A 19,188-nucleotide genomic window follows, 5' to 3' on the forward strand; every position below is an offset into this window, starting at 1 on the left:
TAAAAGAAATGTACATAAATTTTCATGTTATTTGCATCATTCTGATTGCAATTTAATAATATACATTCATTCGATGAATAAATCATATCCTGTTAAAATAGCAAGATGAGAAAATCAGATTATTTTCATGAAATTAATGTTATAATGTACATTCTTATATTTCTGTAAAAATTTTTTAAAGCTATTATAAAAATGAATACAATATAGCAGCTAGTATAGTTCATATCTGATGATTGCAATCAGTATCTAAGTGAAAAGTGACTAAACTAATTGCTATGTCTTCTTTGATATGTAACTAATATTTGTCTCCTGATTGTAGTATGAAAGCTAAATACTAATTAATGATAGTATCAGCCATTCAAGCACAACCTTGATTTTCTTTATTTTTTCCACAAAAATACTTAAACAATTTTTAACCCAAGCATGTTACATTTTCGTATTTTTCTCTTTTAATATAGGATTTGTACGTGATGGAATGTGCATTATTCGTAGTTTATAAAATAAACCATGAACATGTCGATATTAGGAAAACATTTTTCTACACATTATAATCGCGTATAATGTCAATGGAATGGATTTGTACAACATATTAGAACTAAAATAACGCTGATTCAACGTGAACAATTTTATATGAATATGCAGTACTATTAGATTTTTTTATCTGACACAATATATTTAACATAAATAAAGTAAGTTAATATAATCAAGCGTGCATATTTAACAATTTATACAAAATATAGAAACAAAACAATAATGTGTATACTATATACAAATTTCGGTTCTAACATATGTTTTTGCGTTTTTCATTTTTTTTTTTTTTTTTTACAAAATAAATAATTATATAAAGAAATCACCAAAAGCTAATACATTATATCAGTTAATATATAACTAAATAACTTATCGCAGAATTAATATCGAGACTAATACTTATCCGCTATAACATTATTTATGGAGATATCATTATAAATCTCTTTTACCATCACTTAATGTAAGGATGTTAAACTAATATTATTAATCTAATAGATAATGACACGACAGATATGTAGTTTTTACAAAAAGTAAAAGATTTAGAAATGGTTGTATGATATTTACAAATATTTGTAAATACGTGTTATATGTAAAATATCATATAGCAAAATCAGCTTTTTATGAAAAAAGCAGAATCAATTTGAAGCTTTTTGTAAAAACCACATTAAATTTCTTTTTCTTCTGGTATGTCATAGGCAAGCAATATGTATGTTAGGGACGATTTATGGTGCCACAAGCAACCATTATATTATTCTATGGTATTGTGCTTTACTTAATATATATTTCACATGAGTGTGTTATGTGAAGTAAATATATTAATGCAATACATTTAACTACAAAGGTATAATGACAAATGCTATGCACGTGCTGTGCTTAATAGCTTTGAATTTCAAAGATGTATATGCAAAAGAGAATTAAATGAAGGAAATCACTAGATAAAACAGAAAGCAGTCTTAATCAGAAATAGATTAAGATTTTTTTGATGATTTTCTGTAATTTATAGTATGAACATAAAATATCTGCCATTATCATTGTAGTCATAGATTTAAGTTTATAACGCTGTGATCTACCTCATAAAAATATATCTATTTTACACCATTATAGTATTTGACAATTTTTTGGTATAGAATAATAAAGACATATCTTGTAATTAAAGTTAGCAATTAATTTTTGTGTTCATTAGTGTTGTAACTAATTTGAAATATTTATTTTAAAAAGAGCATGTATTTATCTTATTGGAAAAAGAAAGAATCATGGTTATCTTACTATTTACTTTCAATTCTAATGATATTATTTTACTGATTGTATTTCTAATGTAATTAAAGTTATTTTATGATCATCCTACATTGCATAGGTAGATATGCAGATCTTCTAATGGTATGCAATGGCAGAATTCTAAACCCAGAGGACTAAATTTTATTGTTAGTTTCTATAGCAGCTGGTAGTTATAAGAATAATTTTTCATTTTATATATCAAGTAACATTTATACTCTTTTTTTTATCAGGCTTCACCACATTATTAATGCCGCTAAATGCAAAACCTATGCCTTCACCAGACAGCTTTGATAGAGACAGTTAAATATTTAAATTACAGTACACCTATTGTTATATATTTCAGCAGAAACAAGTGATTATAATTCTATTTGAATGTGCATGATATATAAAGAGTCGTGTTCTAAAGTAATATATATGACATATTATTGCTGGATTATTTAAAGCAAGAAAAGTTATCTTTATAGAAAAAGGGTGCAATTGTTACAATGTATTATTCATCGTTTTTAAGAGTATTGCATTGATTTGTAAAAATTAAGGATGTTTTATACAATCCTTGAGAAAGTGAAAAAACACGACTCTTCTAAATGGAGAGAGGAACATGATATTCTACATGAAATACTCTTAATGAGCATATCTACTAGATCACTCTTGAAGCTCGATATCATAGCACAAAATTATCTATATGAATATGTAGATAAATATTCATCATTGCATTTCAGCATTATTATTATTTATATAAAAAATTGTCTTTGCTTATAGCTAAAATATCATGATGCCTTGGCTATATAAATATATATATTTATATTGTTATCATTATTGTTATTATCATATTATTTTTTCATTAGCGCGTATATATACCATTCACAACACAGAGTGCATAGTACGAAGCCGAATTGAATCTGTTCACCCCTATAAGATTATACTGCAGGGAAGAACAGATCATAAAGCTTCAATGTAACAACGCACAACCAATATTTATACAACCTGCGTGCACCAAATTGCTTTTTGTCAGATTTTTATATTGACAAAAGCAATATTTAACTTATGTAATTGTTTTAAGTAGAATCATTAAGGTATTATGTTTCTTATATTATGAGCTTTACTATTAACACATGAAAGACTAATACACACAAGAATCAATTTCCACAACCATTTCCATATTCATCACTTATGGTGTTTTAACTGAAATTAATCAATAAAAAGCAATAAAAGTAAACAAATTTATCTTGATTCTTTTCCTGAGAAAAGTTTCATCTAAAAAATTCAAAGTTAACAATAAGTTAAAAATAAACCTTGTTATTTGTTATTATTTTTGTTATTATTTTTTACCAAGAAAAGACTCAACACCTAATACCACAATCTTAATAACAAATTTCACATAATGATAAATTCTGATATGGTACTACATGTAAATTGTGGAAAATAACTATGTATGTATCTGTTTGTACAGGAAGAACTTTTATCAAAATCATCAACCTTCATTGATTGACTAAGTTAAATTTTGTATGCAATTCGAGACGATACTTCTCATAAAAAATGAATATTTGTGGAAAAGATCTGTTTTAACGATCGATTACAAACTTGATTCTATCAAAGGTGATATCCAAAATATCTTAACCTATTCTACTTTTGCCCTATATTTACCACTAATCTGAACCGAATGATGATCATGAATAATTCTTATTTGTTGAATGTTATGAAGATTTATTGAATGTTCTTTTTTTTTCATTTTCCTAAAAAGTTTATGTACCGAAACTTATTTTTCATGGATTTGTGCTATTTTGTATTTGTTAAGATTTGGTTTTGATGAAATTTGATTTCATAGCTTTTTATAATTCAATAGCAGTGGATATTGCATTTGTTATTAAGGTAGTGCAAAAGCATGTTGAAGCATTAGACATATTTGAATAGTTACATGCAAAGTTAAAAATATGAAGAATATAATATTACTAGAAATAACATTAACATAATAGAATTATTTTTATAATTAGAGTACTATGATTTTTACACTGTACACTCTCTGATTCACAGGATTTTTCCAGAAAGAGCATATGGTGCATTGACTTCTGTTATATTAATTTTTTTGGAAGAAAGCATTATCAAAATATTCTCTAAAAAACAAATGCATTCGTATAACAATAAATAAAAAAACAATAACTTTTATAAAGACACAAAAAAGGAACTTTTTTACCAACGACTTCTGCACACCTTAAAACGGCAGTAAGCAAGCCATTAATCATACCTCGTGTTTGACAAAATTTTTTTAATCGGATGATGTGTATTATTGGCAAAAGTCTTACTCCCTGCATGATATTGTCCATTAAAATCTCATTTGTGTTCGGTGATAATGGTTAAAAATAATTGCGTAAAAAACATGAATTCATGCAGAACGTAAGACAAAAATTTGCCGCTTAATAATAATGTCGTATGATTTCAGTTTCTTCAAAAATTTGCCTTTTGTTCTTAGAATTACAGTCTTACTAAGAATATTCCTTTTTTCGCTTACAGGAGTTCTTGACTTTAAGCTCGATAACTGAGCAACGATATCGAATTTTAATGTTAGAACATCCTGGTAAACACTCTCAAAAATGTGCTACTCCATTTCACAAAACCTAGCAGAGTCTTACATATGCTTTGAACACTTTACATTGTATTGTAAGTGAAAAATTTATTTCCTTAGAATACTCGGAATGTATGATGCGTCTCTCAATTTTCTGACTATAAACATAAATTTCCACTTTCGCAATAATTATCATCTTCATCGCTTATCTGATTCTACGCATTGTGATACTTGGCGGATTCGAGGCCTCTTGTAATTCCAGTTACTTACGTTTAAGGTGACACATAAATTGTGCTCAAGCCACTTGTTAATAAAAATTAGCCACAGAAATCTAAATATTTAGTCGCTAAAGTCGCATAGGTTGCACAACGCTATTATTATTTAAGCGTGTAGTGGTTTGGTTATTGAAATTTTCATCTTGAGGAATGTGTTCTGTTCTTTCGTCGAAAAATCCTGGATTCAGAATGATATTGGGTACAAGTTCAATCACTTCCTGCTCCTCCAGCTGCGCTGCAATTCGGGAACGGAGATTAATTTTCATTGGTCTGGGCCATGAGTTATATTAGCTTCTACCCTCTCCCTTTACCAGTGTTTGCTGGGCCATGGATATTCAAGAACAACTTATGTTATATTAACAATCGAATAATCCTATGTTCAATTTAAAATCTATATATATATACAATAATGAATCAATGGAAACATATCGAGAAATCTTTCATATATATAAATATATTGCTTACCCAGCAAATATATTTGTGCTATCTTTGACCTAAGTTTTATACAGTCAAAGATTTACTAATAGCACACAATGTTATCTAGGCCATAATGCTCTATATTACTATTATTATAACATTTTCTATTCATGACACTAATCATTCTGCATAACAAATTTTATACAAACCACCAAAGCTTCTTAATTTAAAATATAACAGTTAGTAAAAGAGTAAGATAAAAATTCTTTATATAGACAGAGCAAGTTTGGTGGTTGATAAAGTCCATTCATAAGTTATAGGTTTCATTCCTATGAGGAGTAAGAAAGGTGCTACTGACAGGCAAACTGTATAGAAAGATATAAATATGTTACAGATTATTTTAGTGCCTTATGTTGTAAAGTGTTTTGTGCAAAAGTTATAAAAGTGTCTTTGTTAAATCGGTATTGGTAAGAAAATTTATTAAACGCTAGTAAATTTTAAAAGTTGAACGCTAGAAAATTTATTAAATGCTAATTTGCAGAGCGCTTGCAGTAGGGAAATATTAGTGAAAGATAATTGGCACTGTATTAGAATAGCACTAAATTGATTGAAAGGAGAATAGCTGATGTAAAGAAAGCTAGAGATCAGGGCCATAGATAAGTTAAGTGGTTAGTGATGCTATCGTTTCTGCTGCAGATTTCGTCCTCTAGATAATCATGTTATATTTTTCAAACTTAGATAATCTAGCATATTCTACTTTAATTTATTTGCATAGAAGGAAATAAGTTTCATCAGCAGAAATAAATAGCATGAAAGAGAAAGAGTAGAAGCAAAAGCTTTTAGATAAAGTTACCAGGAAATGCTTACAGGGTACTTTGCACTCACGATAGAGGAGGTAACAAGTACCTATACCAAGAATCATAAGTGTACCCATAACTATCCCTACTGCTGCCACCCAGACACGAGTGTCAAAATTTTCTACACCTGCTAAGAGATGTCTTGCAAGTTCTGAAATAATTGTCAATTATAATTAGTAAGCAATAGTATTTATTTTATATAAATACTAATTTGTTCACATGCAAGATCATGTAAAGTTATCACGTTTAAATTATGTACCTAATTCTTCATTACTGTGTTGAGTATGACCTTCAACCTCAACAATTTCTCCTCTTCCCAGCTGATTTGTTGCCCAGACTCGAAACGAATAAGTAGTGTTTGGCACCAAGTGATACACATCAATTTGCCTCTATAAAATTATCAATTTTAATAACAACAGTCAGTGGTATAAAGCTGATTTCATTAAAAGAAAAATTGTTTACAGAATTTGGAGGAATGTGCGTTGGAACAATAGGCTTCCAGTCTTCTGGTTCTTCACCCACATTCGGTTTAAGACGATATTCGGCAGTGAAATCTATGATAGGATAACCACCTGTGCCAGCTACTTCCCAAAGAATATTTGCCAATATTGTTGATGGTTTAACCCATACATTGTGTAAAGCTGGTGGAGGAGCTAAAATGGAGTAAAAAATACAATATAAACCTGCAATTACTTTAGAATTACATTTAAATTTAAGTAACTTACTTCTAACTTGTACGTTGATTCTAGTTTTGACAGCATCATGATCGTCATCTAGAGTGCATGAATAGTTTCCAGCATCATCTGCACTAACATTAATAAGTTGCAAAGCTCCATTAGGCTCAACCTTTAGTCTTTCAATTTGTCCATCTTCCCGTCCCTCCCTTATCCACATCACTCCAACAGATTCTCCTGACTGTGGCAGTGCATCTTCTTCTGCACATGCTAATGTCAAGTTCTGACCTATATCTACAGCCACAGATCTTATTGGCACTAAAGTTGCTGCTTTGTGCCATGCTAAAAACATTCCAAAATATAATTATTAAATTATGAAGTTAATGGTATTTGTATAACAATTTTATGTAGAATTATTTTTTGAATGGCATTCTAATACTTTTTATAGGGTAAACATTTATAGATAAAAAGATATAAATTACGAATTACGATTATGAATTAATTTAAATTACTATTTAAAATATTATTTACAATAAAAAATATAAATAAAATTCACTGAGACATTAAAAAAATACGTTTTTATTAATACAATTTACAAAATGAACACATATAAAAATTAATTGATGTACCTAATATTAGAATCCACAATTCTTCCTTTTCTAATAGAAAAAATATTTATAATAATCCAAGCATCTGAACATCGGGTTTGAATTATAACTTATTATATTCACTGAATGTACTTGATACTTTGTATAACTGTATTTAAATAAAATATAATTTTCACGAAAACTTATATGTATTTTTTAAGCTTTAATATTGCTAATAAGAACTACAAAAGCAATTCGGTAGAAAAATACAAATTGATGCGTCGTTGTGCTATCGATTTTGATTAAACATTTAAAGGATGTAAGAACAAAAAAAAGTCACATAATCCGCTTGGGAAGTCGAGATATATGGCAAAATTTGCATAACTCGACCCTGAATCGTAACGATCGTGTACTTAGCCCGATTTATACGCTGCACGTATATAAGCGCACGAACACCGAACGTATGTATAGTATCACATTGATCCGCAGGTGCACTTACGCCTGAACGAATATTATGTACTTACCTGCCAGAAAGAGTATCAGCGTGATAATTCTATGACCAACCATTCTCCCATATTAGACGATCTTCCATGGATGCATACGGAAACGTGTTAAGGATTTTTTCTTAGTCACATCTCTTGATCGATTTTTTATACTTTTTAAACAACATTCAGTACGCGGGAGCTGTCAAACTCATCACGCATCGCGGAACACCGCCCGTCCGGCGCTCTTTGGATTTTATTGAGTTGCAGTTGGCGCACTCTCGCGGTGGCGCTGCGAACCTTATCAGAACACAGGGCTGCAACTGCATCAAAACTGAAGGTAGCCAGTTGCCGTCTTGTTTAAATATGCGAAAAGATCTCGCGACGTAAAGTTAGTTGTATCGATTAGAATGATACGAATCGAAAGGATCAAATGGTTTTTCATTAATACTCATTTTATGTGTCGTTGTTATTTTAGATCGTGACATCGTTTCAAACAATTGAAAAGGTCTAGAAATGACTAGTTACCTTATTAAATTGAATCGCTGTTACGCGGGAAGAAGTGCATCGATACTCGTATCAGAACTGGTTGAATCTGCTTTACTGATTGAGGAAGAGCTGCTCCATATTTTCCTCTATCTTTGTCGCGATTAACCAGACAAAAACGATAGACACCTCGCAATGGGATAATCGCGGTAGTTGCCTATGATTGCTCTCATTTGTATGTGTGCATATATGAACAGTATTGTATAAGTGAACCAAGGAAACAAGAGGACTGGTTGAAATCTCTCGGTGAATTGGTATGTATGTACAGTGCATGCTACACGCGATACACCGTAACCATGATCGATTAGTTTTTCAAAGAATTTAACTGTCAGATCTATTGCCAACTACGTATTTTCGCTTATACAAAAACGCTGTTGGCGATGCAACGATTATCTGTACGATGTATCAAACACTATGATTTCACATAACAATGAGAAGTAGATTGTACTTTATCAGTAATAAAATCGTGTTGTTACGACAGTTTTGTAAGGAAACGCAAATGTGTTAGACGTGAACCAACTGTTTGTTAATTTCATTGTTTATAATATACACTATCTTGTTTTATTGTAAAGAATAGTTTCCCAATTTTAACAAATACTGATTCTTATTTAGTTATTTATTGCATGTTTCGGAGAGAATGTAATTGAAATGGGACTATACAAAGTCACTTTCATAAGTGTGCTCTGAAACCTATTCGAACAGTGATCTTTCTTAAATTTAGCGCTATTCATCAGTAACAGGTTAATAGAATGCTTCGATCGATATATCCCTATATAATTAGTGTAAATTAAATAAAATTAATTATAACTTTTATAACGGGAATACATTTGCAAGATATTATTATCATAGTAAACATATTGTAAGATTTGTAAACATATTTTAAAAACTTTCTTAATTCTATGCAATTTAATGAAACACATAATTTAATCTCTATTAAAGGGTGCAATAGGATTTTATTTCTATCTGCCATATGCTATATCGTATATTTATATAAATTTCTGAATTTCTAAAGGGCTAGAAAGCACCGCTACGTCATTGAAATTGTATCAGACATTTTCCATCCTCGTTTATGTGACGTAACTAGTGACGTCAACAAATTGGGAGATCGATCGAATTCAAACTTACTCTTTCAGAAACATTTAAAACATATGAATTTTCTAGCAGTTTAATTAATGATGTAGAGTGCAGAATGGTTTTTATACCTATACGTGCAATAATATTTCAACAGTTAAAAATTTTAAATTAAAAATTTCAAATTTTTTTTGTAAGAATTTCGTGTATTTCATTCTTTTTGGCCATTCGAGCAGCTACGTTTCATTTCTCATTCAAGAATTAATTGCGAATGTTACACATTACGTGTTTATATGAACATCGCGTCAGTGTAATACATCATTCCTAATTATCGTGGATTGTAATTAGCGACGTGGACACGTGGTTTGCGGCGGTGGCATTCATTTACACCGGAAGGCGAAATTAATTACGTTAGTCAATATACGAATTCCAAGAGGTTTTAAGATCATTGGTATTTTTGTGGATTGTTGTCATTCTACTCATTTCTCTGACAATCTTTAATTAATCACTAATATAATAATCAACAACTTCTATAACATTTACAAATCTATTCCAATATATCTTCACTTCTATTCTACCGTCTTACTTCTTTATAATCCCACGTGCAATCTTTATTTCACATAAGTACCCTCGTAAAACGCTAATGCATGTTTAATATGCGTTAATTCGATTCGTTCTCACAGGTAACCGTTCTCATTAATTTCATATGAAGTGCATCACGCAAAGATAGTCGGTAAATGCACCTCAATGTCAGCATAATACACTTGACTGATAATGAACCGTGAAGGGAAGTTAATGGAAAACAGTCTCACGCTATGGCACATAACAAGGATAATGTAATCCTCTTACGGAATTTCTGCCTAGAAGCTGATGTGTCTGCAGAGTACGATGAACTCTTATGGTTTTTATACTCATATCGAAGAAAAAAATTTATGCCTGAAAATAATTCCTCGATATTACTGGCTCGTCTCGATGCAGAAGGGAATAGGGTGGTTAATCACATTCCAACGAAGACTCGAGCAATTGTCTGTGGACCGTGGTTGACTATATCGTTACGCCTGCCCTCTCGTCTCTCGTTATATTGAAATTGAATTGTTTCAGTTTCCAAGCAACCTTTTAGAATTACCCTTTAGAGGAGATTCTGTTTCCTCCCCCTGCGCATTAATCGCAAATGGAAGCGAATTGGCAGGGTTCACCTCGTGGTTGACATTTGTTAGATGCAGCCTAGCGTTTCTGCGTTGTACAGGTGCAATTTACACGACAAACTAAGTTGCTGCATTAATTAAACTCTTCAAGATTTGGCCTTTTGTATACATCGATTAGATTTTAGAGATTAAACTGTTACTTTGATGTGTTGTCGTGGAAATAATCGAGCGGTCATGAGTATATTGCTGGTACGTACCTTCTTTTATATAGATATTTGCATTTACTGTTTTATCTGTATTCGTTATGAGGCGTTTAAGTAGATTTTATCGTCCGAGAAGTATTTCATAAAGTCTACCTTAATATTCATCTTCGCATTCTCTTGATATTAAAAATTTTTATGGACGTCTACGGTGGTACTATCGTATCGTGATAAAATACCGAGTTATAAATGGCAAGAATTCTTGAGTTGAACGGTTCATAGGACTGCATTGTTCAAGTAAATGAATTTGTTCGCCTAATTTAACAACAATTTGATACAGAGAAGGGAGTATGCTTAATTGTGCCTTTCGATAGACTAGATACTGCGTAGTCGGACGATATAAAGTTTCAAGTTAATTACTTTTTATTAAACTAAATCTAATTTCCTGGACATTTTTTCTTGACTAGTCAGACAACTACAATCGTGAAGCACGGCGCAGCATACGACACGTCCATTACTTTCCAAGAAAAAATAAGGTCAAAGGAGGTTCCATTATTATTCTCAAGCGCGAAAGTCACGCTCTAGTCTCACAATTGCAGTCGTATCAGCAACTGGATCAAATCTCATTTACAATCTATGTAAACATCATGGTGCATCGTCTTGAATTAAAACTGGGCGTTGCATCGATGATACTCGAAATAATTCCATGATCATCCCCGGTCTTCAACGTCCAATTACGTACAAGTTGGAACGTTCATTAAAAAGGAGCAGAGAAAAGGGGAAAAAGGAGCAGCAAAAAAGAATTTTATCGACCTAGTTTCGCTTTCGTCTCGGTTTACTTTCATTATGCCCTTCACTGCAAATCGAAAGGATTTCCGCGTAACTTTCCAATTACGATTCGCCAGCTAAATGAAAAAATGTTCGGCCGTTCGTGTTTCCTAATGCGCAATACGCTTTAATTATCTCCTTTCTCTCTCTTTTTTGTAAGCATTTTAACTACCTTCTTCGCCTCGCCATGTACACACACGTTTACACGACCGGATGTCGGGCTGACGAAAAGCGGGCTGTACCTAGGCCAGGAGGGTGGAAATACTTCGACCCGTCCTCTTGAAAATGTCAAAGGTTGCCGCGCAAGGCGCATCGACGTATCCCTGTTTTCCAGGAGCTAGCAGTCGAACGCGATTCTATTGTTCCTGCTCTATCGTCGAGCAGTAATTATCATCATTTCCATTTTGCGCCATTTCATGATTGCATTCCTTTGGACACGCTAGACGAAATATATATGTATATCTACAGATCTATGTCTCGAAGATCGAAGACGTAAACGTATGATTTGTTTCAAAAGAAATAGATTCAACATACAGCCATTATATTATTAGTGGTACAAAAGTAGTACGACAGCAATAGTACAAAAACTTCAAATGTATTAATGGGAATGGAAATTGTTATAGATAAGAATTATTTTTTTTGGATAGATAAGAATTTTTAGATGAAATGTAACGTAATTAATGAAATTTTCTGATTGATTTTGTTCACATGGTCTTAATTAAGATTTTGGGTTAATCGATGTTTGGAATAGAAGAAGAGTCATTTTAGTTCGCTTTATCGACCGCACTTCCGATCTCAATTTTCTTCGTAATTTCACTCCTCGCATTTTCGTTTATTTTCACTGGTATTATTTCTGCCACGAAAACACTGTTCCAGTTTGTTTCTTATGTATATCTGGTACAGTTACCGAAATAATTTCATAAATATTTGGGGTTCATCTTCGAATCCTTATACAAAATCTTATTAAAATGACGACAATAACTAAAAATAATGTTCTTTCTTTTCAAAGTAGCTGATTCCAAAGGGAGAGCTGAACATCGCAGCGATATCATCGTGTAATATCGATTGCGACAAAGTCCTTGTCGGAAGATTAATTATTTCATTTTCATTTAACTTCGCGACGAGCAATTGAATTTTCCCCAGGCAAACCTTTTACTGAAAATTACCACCGACTCTGCATTTCCAATGTACAGATAATGAAAACGCAAAGTTACGTTGCTCCACTCGTTTTTCGTGTCATCAACGGATTAATTATAGTAATCCACGATTCTCTTAATTATTTCCTCTCCTGTGGTTCTACGACGGTAGCGGAAATATCCCCCTACCTATCGCAATATTTCCTTCTTTAAACTATCGTACTTCCAGTTTACAACTCGGAGTCGTAAAAATTTTAGAGGCTTCGTTGGAAATTACTCGGTTAATGTCAAAGGTTCGAAGTTCCATCAAGAAGTTGGAACGTTTCTGCGGAGCTTTCCGTGAAAACGGATTTATTGAAAGAAATAGATCTTCGTGTGTTCGATATTAAATTATTGTTATCTGTTCTTCTGTGTCACCGCTCCCTTGCATTCTGTTTCCAACTTTCGACACTCGCCACACCACGATAATATTTCAAATCCTTACTAAAATTCAGCGAAAATGTTTTTCGTTTCGTTTTCCTTTTGTTTGCGAGATTAAAACGCCGGAGATTAATGTCACAGCGTATCCGGTAATTGTTGTTTCATTTTAATGGAGAAAGTTCCGGAAATTTATTGCGTATGAAAATCTCGACCGTGTTTCTTACCGAGGTTCACATAGAAAGAAAAACTAATTACAAAATAATGTTGCGGATATTGTAACGCTAGCATAAACCATGATATATGGACCACTACGTATTTATCGCTTTCTACCGACCCCAGACATTCTGGCGCTTCAATAAACTACATTTCGAGTGCTGATTCATTTATTCTACTGCGCATTTATCCATACGAGGTGTCTTACTTTTATTAATATAATTAAGTGCAGATATTCCTCGAACATACGTTCAATTGTCATAACAATAATTCGCGAAAGTATTTGGACATTCGTTATGGAAAATCTTTATGAATATATCGCCTGTATTATAGAAGGCTTTCGAAGAATGAAATACGGTTATCATAACTATAGTGATAAAATCTGAAACCAATCTGGAAATGTACGTAAAAGTTGCTAGAGATTTATTGCGAGTGTTTAAAAAAAAACTAGTACATAGTATAAAATGATCGTTTTAAACATATAATTAATTAGTGATTGCAACGAATATTGAGACTTATATTTGCAATAGACATGTTCTATCGTCTTCGTACATTTTCGAATTTGTTTCAAACTTTTGATCGTGACAGTCGCATTATGTGGCATGTCCTAGAAAATCTTTCGCATAATACGATTCAGAAAATATTTCCGTGTATTTTCAAATATTTTCGTAAGCCACTGTATTTCAAAGCAATCAAAGGCAGACTATAAGAGTACAAGAAATATCATTATGAAACAGTATTATTGAAATGTCTATATTTGATAAGCAGAAACATTTGTGTAAAAACGAGTTATTTGCCCGATGATGTTACACAGTTTAAAACTGCACGTCTGTCGATGAAAAATATCGCGCTTTTAAATAAGATATCGTTTGCAATACGACTCGATATGTAAAATGTTTGTACATGTCGCACGTACCTGATTGGAACGTGCGTGTTGATCGGCGAAGTTGTGCCGCGAATTTCCACGAAACAGAGATTGAAACTTCACAGTGAGTACAGAGAGAAGAGCGGAAGGACTGCTATAAATACGGTCGATTTGCAAACGTCACAGGAGTTGTATACTCGTATGCCGGATGTGCGATGTTTGTCATGAAACGAAGATAAGCACCGAGGATATGCCTGTTCTATTCCATTACAGAAAAGGAAATGCTTGATCTAGATACTGTGAGAACTACCTCGCTTATTAACTTAAGAGACGTAATACAAAAAATCATGTCAATGATCTTCCTTCAGTACCTACCTTGTACTTCAAAATGTCTTCTAATATCGAATAGAAATTCGTACAAGAAGAAAATTCGCGATCTAACGTTCCTACGAAGCTTACCAACTAATTGAAGGAATTTGTCATAGAAATATCAGCTGTATCGAATTCTTTAAATACTGACGCACGTGAAAATACGCTCGAAGGAACAAAGGAGGATGAGTTCGCGTGACAAAAGAATCCGTATATCCAATTGAGACTAAAAAGTTACGTTTTCGTATGGCAAGGCATACGCATTTTTTTTTCCTGAAAAATGTGTCCAAATCGCGATCTTCTATCTAAAAAGCACGGATAGATCATAAAACAGCAATAAGGCATGGTATCGCGATGTTCTCACTTTTGCGTAGGTTAAAGATCCTGTCATTGGCGTTTGTCAACGGAACAACGCGTTCCACGTTAATCAAATCGGATATTGGAATGGTATTTTCAACGAGCGTAAATGTAACCGGTTTCTTGGACGAGAAAAAAAGAAATTGGAGCACAGGGTATCGTTGGCACAGCAGTAAAGGTTGGCTCAATGATATTTCAAGATACGAATCGTCGAACGGAAAATTGCTCGCGATAAATGGAGGTATAAAATTCTCTTTTTTTTCACGAGATATAAGCGACTCGTTATTAGAGAGACATTACAATAGAACGATCGTGATATCGACATGGCAACGATACATGAGATTTAATTTCTTTTTAAAGATTCTAATAAAAGGATCTCTGGGCGTATTTCGTTTGAACTTTGTCATTATTGCTTTGTAACGTGTGAGATGCCTGCTGGCAAATGATCTTGTCTAAAGCTGCGATATTCTGTGCAACAACTACTATCCGTGTTCCATTCAAAGAACTAAATGTTCTGTATGACAAAAAGGATTTCGTATAATTTCTGTCATGAAAATGCAACACGTTCACCGTTTGAATAATTGTCTACACAAGAAATTATCTTTTTCTCGAGGAAGTTACTAAAACTGTCTGTTTAAAATTCATACATAGCAAGACTGCAAAAAGTTTTACGGTTCTGACTGTGTTGCAGGATCTCGTGTAATTCATTAGCATATATAGCAAGGTTTCTATTTTAACGTAACAGAAGTCGACATTTTGTGTATTGCAACCGTTTTCGGAGACCGAAAATATTCACGGTTTTCGTATGAAAGAGAAGCTTTATAATTCCGACGTTCTCCAGTTAAAGTTCGTTTCAGAAAGAAACAGGTATATGAGCAGTCGTGAATATCGCCGTGAAATGAAGACACACATTGAGAGAAGAGGTTTCTTGCTCGACAGTGGATCGTCGATCTTTTCGCAGTTCCCTTTGGCGCCAATCTACCGCTCTTGGAAGTTCTCCAAGGAATTTTGTCCTTCGGCGGAATACCATAGTTCATCCATGCAGAAGTTGTCGAATTCGATGTTAAAGTTCCATTCTTTCACGGAAAATCCATCTTACCAGAAGTTTGCGTGTAAAAATTTATGGAGATCGAGAGGTCTATCCGAAGCGATATTTTGTTCCATGAGCTTTCGTAACTATTCCTCCTCCAAAGATCCCCCTTGCGATAAAACATTGAAATCGGATGATTGCGATGGGACAACAATCAAAGATGTTTCTAAGGATTGTTATTCAAAGTTTGACGAAGATGTGGAAGAATGTCCAAAATCTTCGAGAAAATGTCAACTACCAATTGAGGATGATTGCGAAGAGCATTCGCCGTTCCCTTGTCCGGACGTAAAAGATTACTGTCCTACAGGTAAAGTTTTAAACTCCTGGAAACAAATTTTTTTACTTACAATTAGAGGAAAGAGAGAAAAATGATTGAGAAATAGGAAATTGACTTTGAATTCGAAATATTTTTAGATTGTCATTGTTTTATAGGTCAAAAAGATAATGATACAGAGAAGAATGCGTTGTACATTATCGTTTTTAATCAACGATTAAGTTAATTCCGAGTACTAACTGTCATGTCATTCTTGAGACAACAGCTTTTTTTATCTACTCCACGATGTACATATTGTGCAACACCTGTATTACGATGTTATCTTAAAGTATATACGTATATACAAATTATTAAAAGTTGACTCACTTTAGCTAGCAGCTGAATTTTCATCTTTGCTGTTTAGCGATGCGCGAAAAACTTTATCAGCTTCGTTGTATGTACGTTACTTAACGATATAACTTGTGGCTTTGCAAGTACAGTGGCCTATGAAGAGAAACTTTTGCAACTGGTGACTGCCATCGGTGCGATCGTGTTAATAGGTATATCGTGTTACGTTTACACCAAGGTGGAAGAATCGGATAAACAACCGAGGCCTGTGTTCATTGATGTTCCTTATATGAGGCGAATAACTAAGGTACCTGTCCTTTATATATGAATTTTATGCCTTCTTCACGATTGTCATATTCTTTTAAATAACGAATCGAGAAACTTTATCTTTAAGTTAAATATCATACAAATTCGATTTTAATATCTTTATTAATCGATAATGCACGCGTACCTTTGCGTAACATCTAAGCTTTATACTGATTCTTCGGTCTAACGAAGCTCTCTGCTTCGTACATCTCTGAAAGGTAATCCATTTGTGCGGTATTCTCCGTAATCGATTAATGAAGTCTTACGAATCGTTTGCCTTCACCACGGAAATTTGATACTTTTCCCTTCATTACCTTTTCTTCTTTCTTGCCTCGAGGATTTGATAATTTTACATCGTGACCGATTTCACAAGCTGAGACCTTTCAAGCCTTATCCCTGTAAGTGACTTATAAATATTTCCCTTCTATAGCCTTTTCCATGGGGCGACGGGGAACACACCTTGTTCCATAATCCCGGGAGAAATCCAATATCTCCGCATGGTTACGAGGTAGAAGATCGAAACGCTGTGACGCCAAGCCAAACCGCAGGGTTAAGGGAACGATAAACGAAGAAGGATGAAAATAAGATTGTCTCATTCTCGCGTTGAGAATATTTAAATATTCTGTAATGAATTAGAAGGATTAAGAAAAGCCTTGAAAATTACATTACAATTTTTCAAATGAGTCATATATGTAATTACATTTTCTATATGTTTCCTTTTAAAAGTTACTCGGTATGGTATTCCTGACCGCACGCGGTATTCAAGGGCCGGATGCGCTTTATCCGGTGAACCAATGAAAATAATGCAGCGATTATTACTGGCTGACTACATTCGATCCTCGTATCTTTGTTTCCCAGTTTAATGTTATATACCGCTGCCGTTCTAAAAATTAAAGATATTATATTCCACGATAATTAAAACCTTCTGAAAATTGTATTTCAGTCAATTGCATCGAGGATCATAGACTATTCTCTATAAACTTCTCGGAGCAAACAAAAAAGGTCCGAAACTCAATTGGACCACTTCAGTGTGCTAAGAACATAACAACGCCACGTACTTGCCCGTTTTCTAACACCGCTTCTCGTCTCTTTAATGACGGTCTCAAGAAGAATTGCAGATATTTGTACCGTATAAAACAGCCGCAAAGTCGCGTTTCTTTCCTAGCCACCGAGTGGAACACGTGGATCTTCGGACAGAAGGTCAACGTTGGACGGACGAGTCTCTATAAACACATTCTTCCCCTCCTTCCATTGCCCGGAGGAATCTTTTACTTACGTCACAGTATACATGTGCATATCATTCTAACAGATTCGTTCAACATGTTTTGACGTCACTCGGTGTATATCCTGATCATCTGTGACTGGAACACGGATACTATGTACCGTGCTCCATTTATAATCTAACTTACAAAGAATAACGTTAAACCGGCAGAAACTTTAATGCTTCGTTTACTTACCTGGTGCCTGGTATTTTCTTCAAATAAACCGCAAATTTTAAAGGAAATATCTTCAGAAGAATTTAAATATATCTTCCAAGGAAAGCTGCAAATCTGTCACATAAACTTTTAAACGAAAGAATAAAAGTGTCCTTTTTTCATTTGCGAATACGTGTGCCGACCAAGGAGAAGGTTAAAATAGGTCGGAGGGGTCGTTAAAGTTTCATGGAAAAAACCAGAGGCCAGACTATTAAGGACGCGTCAAGGTCAATTTTGATTTGATCTTTTAGCAGAATTTTACACAAAAGATCGTGCATATTTATAACGAAATTCTTCCTTGTATCTACATTCTTCGGATGAACTTTCAAAAGGCAGTTAAATAATATCGTCTTTGTCCTAACTGGATCGCCTGAACCATTGAAACGTTTTAGACGTTGCGATGAACACCGATCTGAACAGATTTTTTCCCTCGGCATTTAAAACTTGCAGAAGAATTGAATCGTGCTTGCCTATTCATAAAACGTCTCTTACATGTATATCGCCCGCTGTACAAAAGAAATGGTTTTTACCGTCCATCGAGCGATCCGCCTCGCTTTTATGCCAGCCCACAGGGAAAGCGCGTCACTAACCTAGCATAATCTCTATTCTTTTGACAGGCGAATTTTATTCTTTCCCTTTCATCTTTCGTAAATAGGCCGAATTCGTCGGCATAACGCGCGTTCACCCGATAACATTCGTTTTATTCGGCTAGTTCTCGACTAATGTCAAAGGTCAGTTTCCTTCATCAGTCACGCTCAGAAACGGTCAACGGACGGCGCATCTCTAGTTAGTCTCCATAAATTTCAATGTAAATATGTATATAATATTTCAATTGCGTATTAAAACATATAACTTGATTGGCATATCGATGCAATCGCACGTTAATTATTGTAAATTTTTAGATAGCGTAG

General features: G+C 33.5%; 2 protein-coding genes and 2 long non-coding RNA genes across 10 annotated transcripts; 1 reads left to right on the forward strand and 3 right to left on the reverse strand.

The window, feature by feature from the left end:
* Nucleotides 1-357: 357 nt before the first annotated feature.
* On the reverse strand, nt 358-14,824 carry LOC126916011 (neuronal cell adhesion molecule). 5 transcript variants are annotated; one of them, XM_050721353.1, is made up of 7 exons: nt 14,131-14,824; nt 7,698-7,978; nt 6,638-6,928; nt 6,375-6,565; nt 6,172-6,301; nt 5,923-6,063; nt 358-4,873 (listed from the first exon to the last, which is right to left on the reverse strand). In XM_050721353.1, exons 2-7 carry the CDS (start codon nt 7,738-7,740, stop codon nt 4,710-4,712), a joined length of 960 nt encoding a protein of 319 aa, XP_050577310.1. In that variant the 5' UTR covers nt 7,741-7,978; nt 14,131-14,824; the 3' UTR covers nt 358-4,709. The 5 variants fall into 5 exon arrangements, with proteins under 5 accessions (XP_050577310.1, XP_050577308.1, XP_050577313.1 ...); XM_050721351.1 differs by lacking the exon at nt 14,131-14,824 and adding an exon at nt 8,184-8,299; XM_050721356.1 differs by lacking the exons at nt 7,698-7,978; nt 14,131-14,824 and adding an exon at nt 7,216-7,346.
* LOC126916008 (uncharacterized) lies at nt 8,354-17,485 on the forward strand. 3 transcript variants are annotated; one of them, XM_050721346.1, is made up of 4 exons: nt 8,354-8,455; nt 15,767-16,202; nt 16,649-16,803; nt 17,233-17,485. In XM_050721346.1, exons 2-4 carry the CDS (start codon nt 15,845-15,847, stop codon nt 17,365-17,367), a joined length of 648 nt encoding a protein of 215 aa, XP_050577303.1. In that variant the 5' UTR covers nt 8,354-8,455; nt 15,767-15,844; the 3' UTR covers nt 17,368-17,485. The 3 variants fall into 3 exon arrangements, with proteins under 3 accessions (XP_050577303.1, XP_050577301.1, XP_050577302.1); XM_050721344.1 differs by lacking the exon at nt 8,354-8,455 and adding an exon at nt 14,893-15,046 and having other exon boundaries at nt 15,663-16,202; XM_050721345.1 differs by lacking the exon at nt 8,354-8,455 and adding an exon at nt 14,969-15,046 and having other exon boundaries at nt 15,497-16,202.
* Nucleotides 16,096-17,236, reverse strand: LOC126916047 (uncharacterized). The gene is made up of 3 exons (XR_007710401.1): nt 16,948-17,236; nt 16,536-16,807; nt 16,096-16,218 (listed from the first exon to the last, which is right to left on the reverse strand). It is a non-coding gene; the product is annotated as an uncharacterized LOC126916047 (long non-coding RNA).
* Nucleotides 17,280-18,008, reverse strand: LOC126916050 (uncharacterized). Its single transcript, XR_007710406.1, has 3 exons — nt 17,861-18,008; nt 17,503-17,685; nt 17,280-17,424 (listed from the first exon to the last, which is right to left on the reverse strand). It is a non-coding gene; the product is annotated as an uncharacterized LOC126916050 (long non-coding RNA).
* Between the last annotated feature and the right edge of the window lie 1,180 nt (nt 18,009-19,188).

Source organism: Bombus affinis, chromosome 5, assembly GCF_024516045.1.
Source record: "Bombus affinis isolate iyBomAffi1 chromosome 5, iyBomAffi1.2, whole genome shotgun sequence".
NCBI lineage: Eukaryota > Metazoa > Arthropoda > Insecta > Hymenoptera > Apidae > Bombus > Bombus affinis.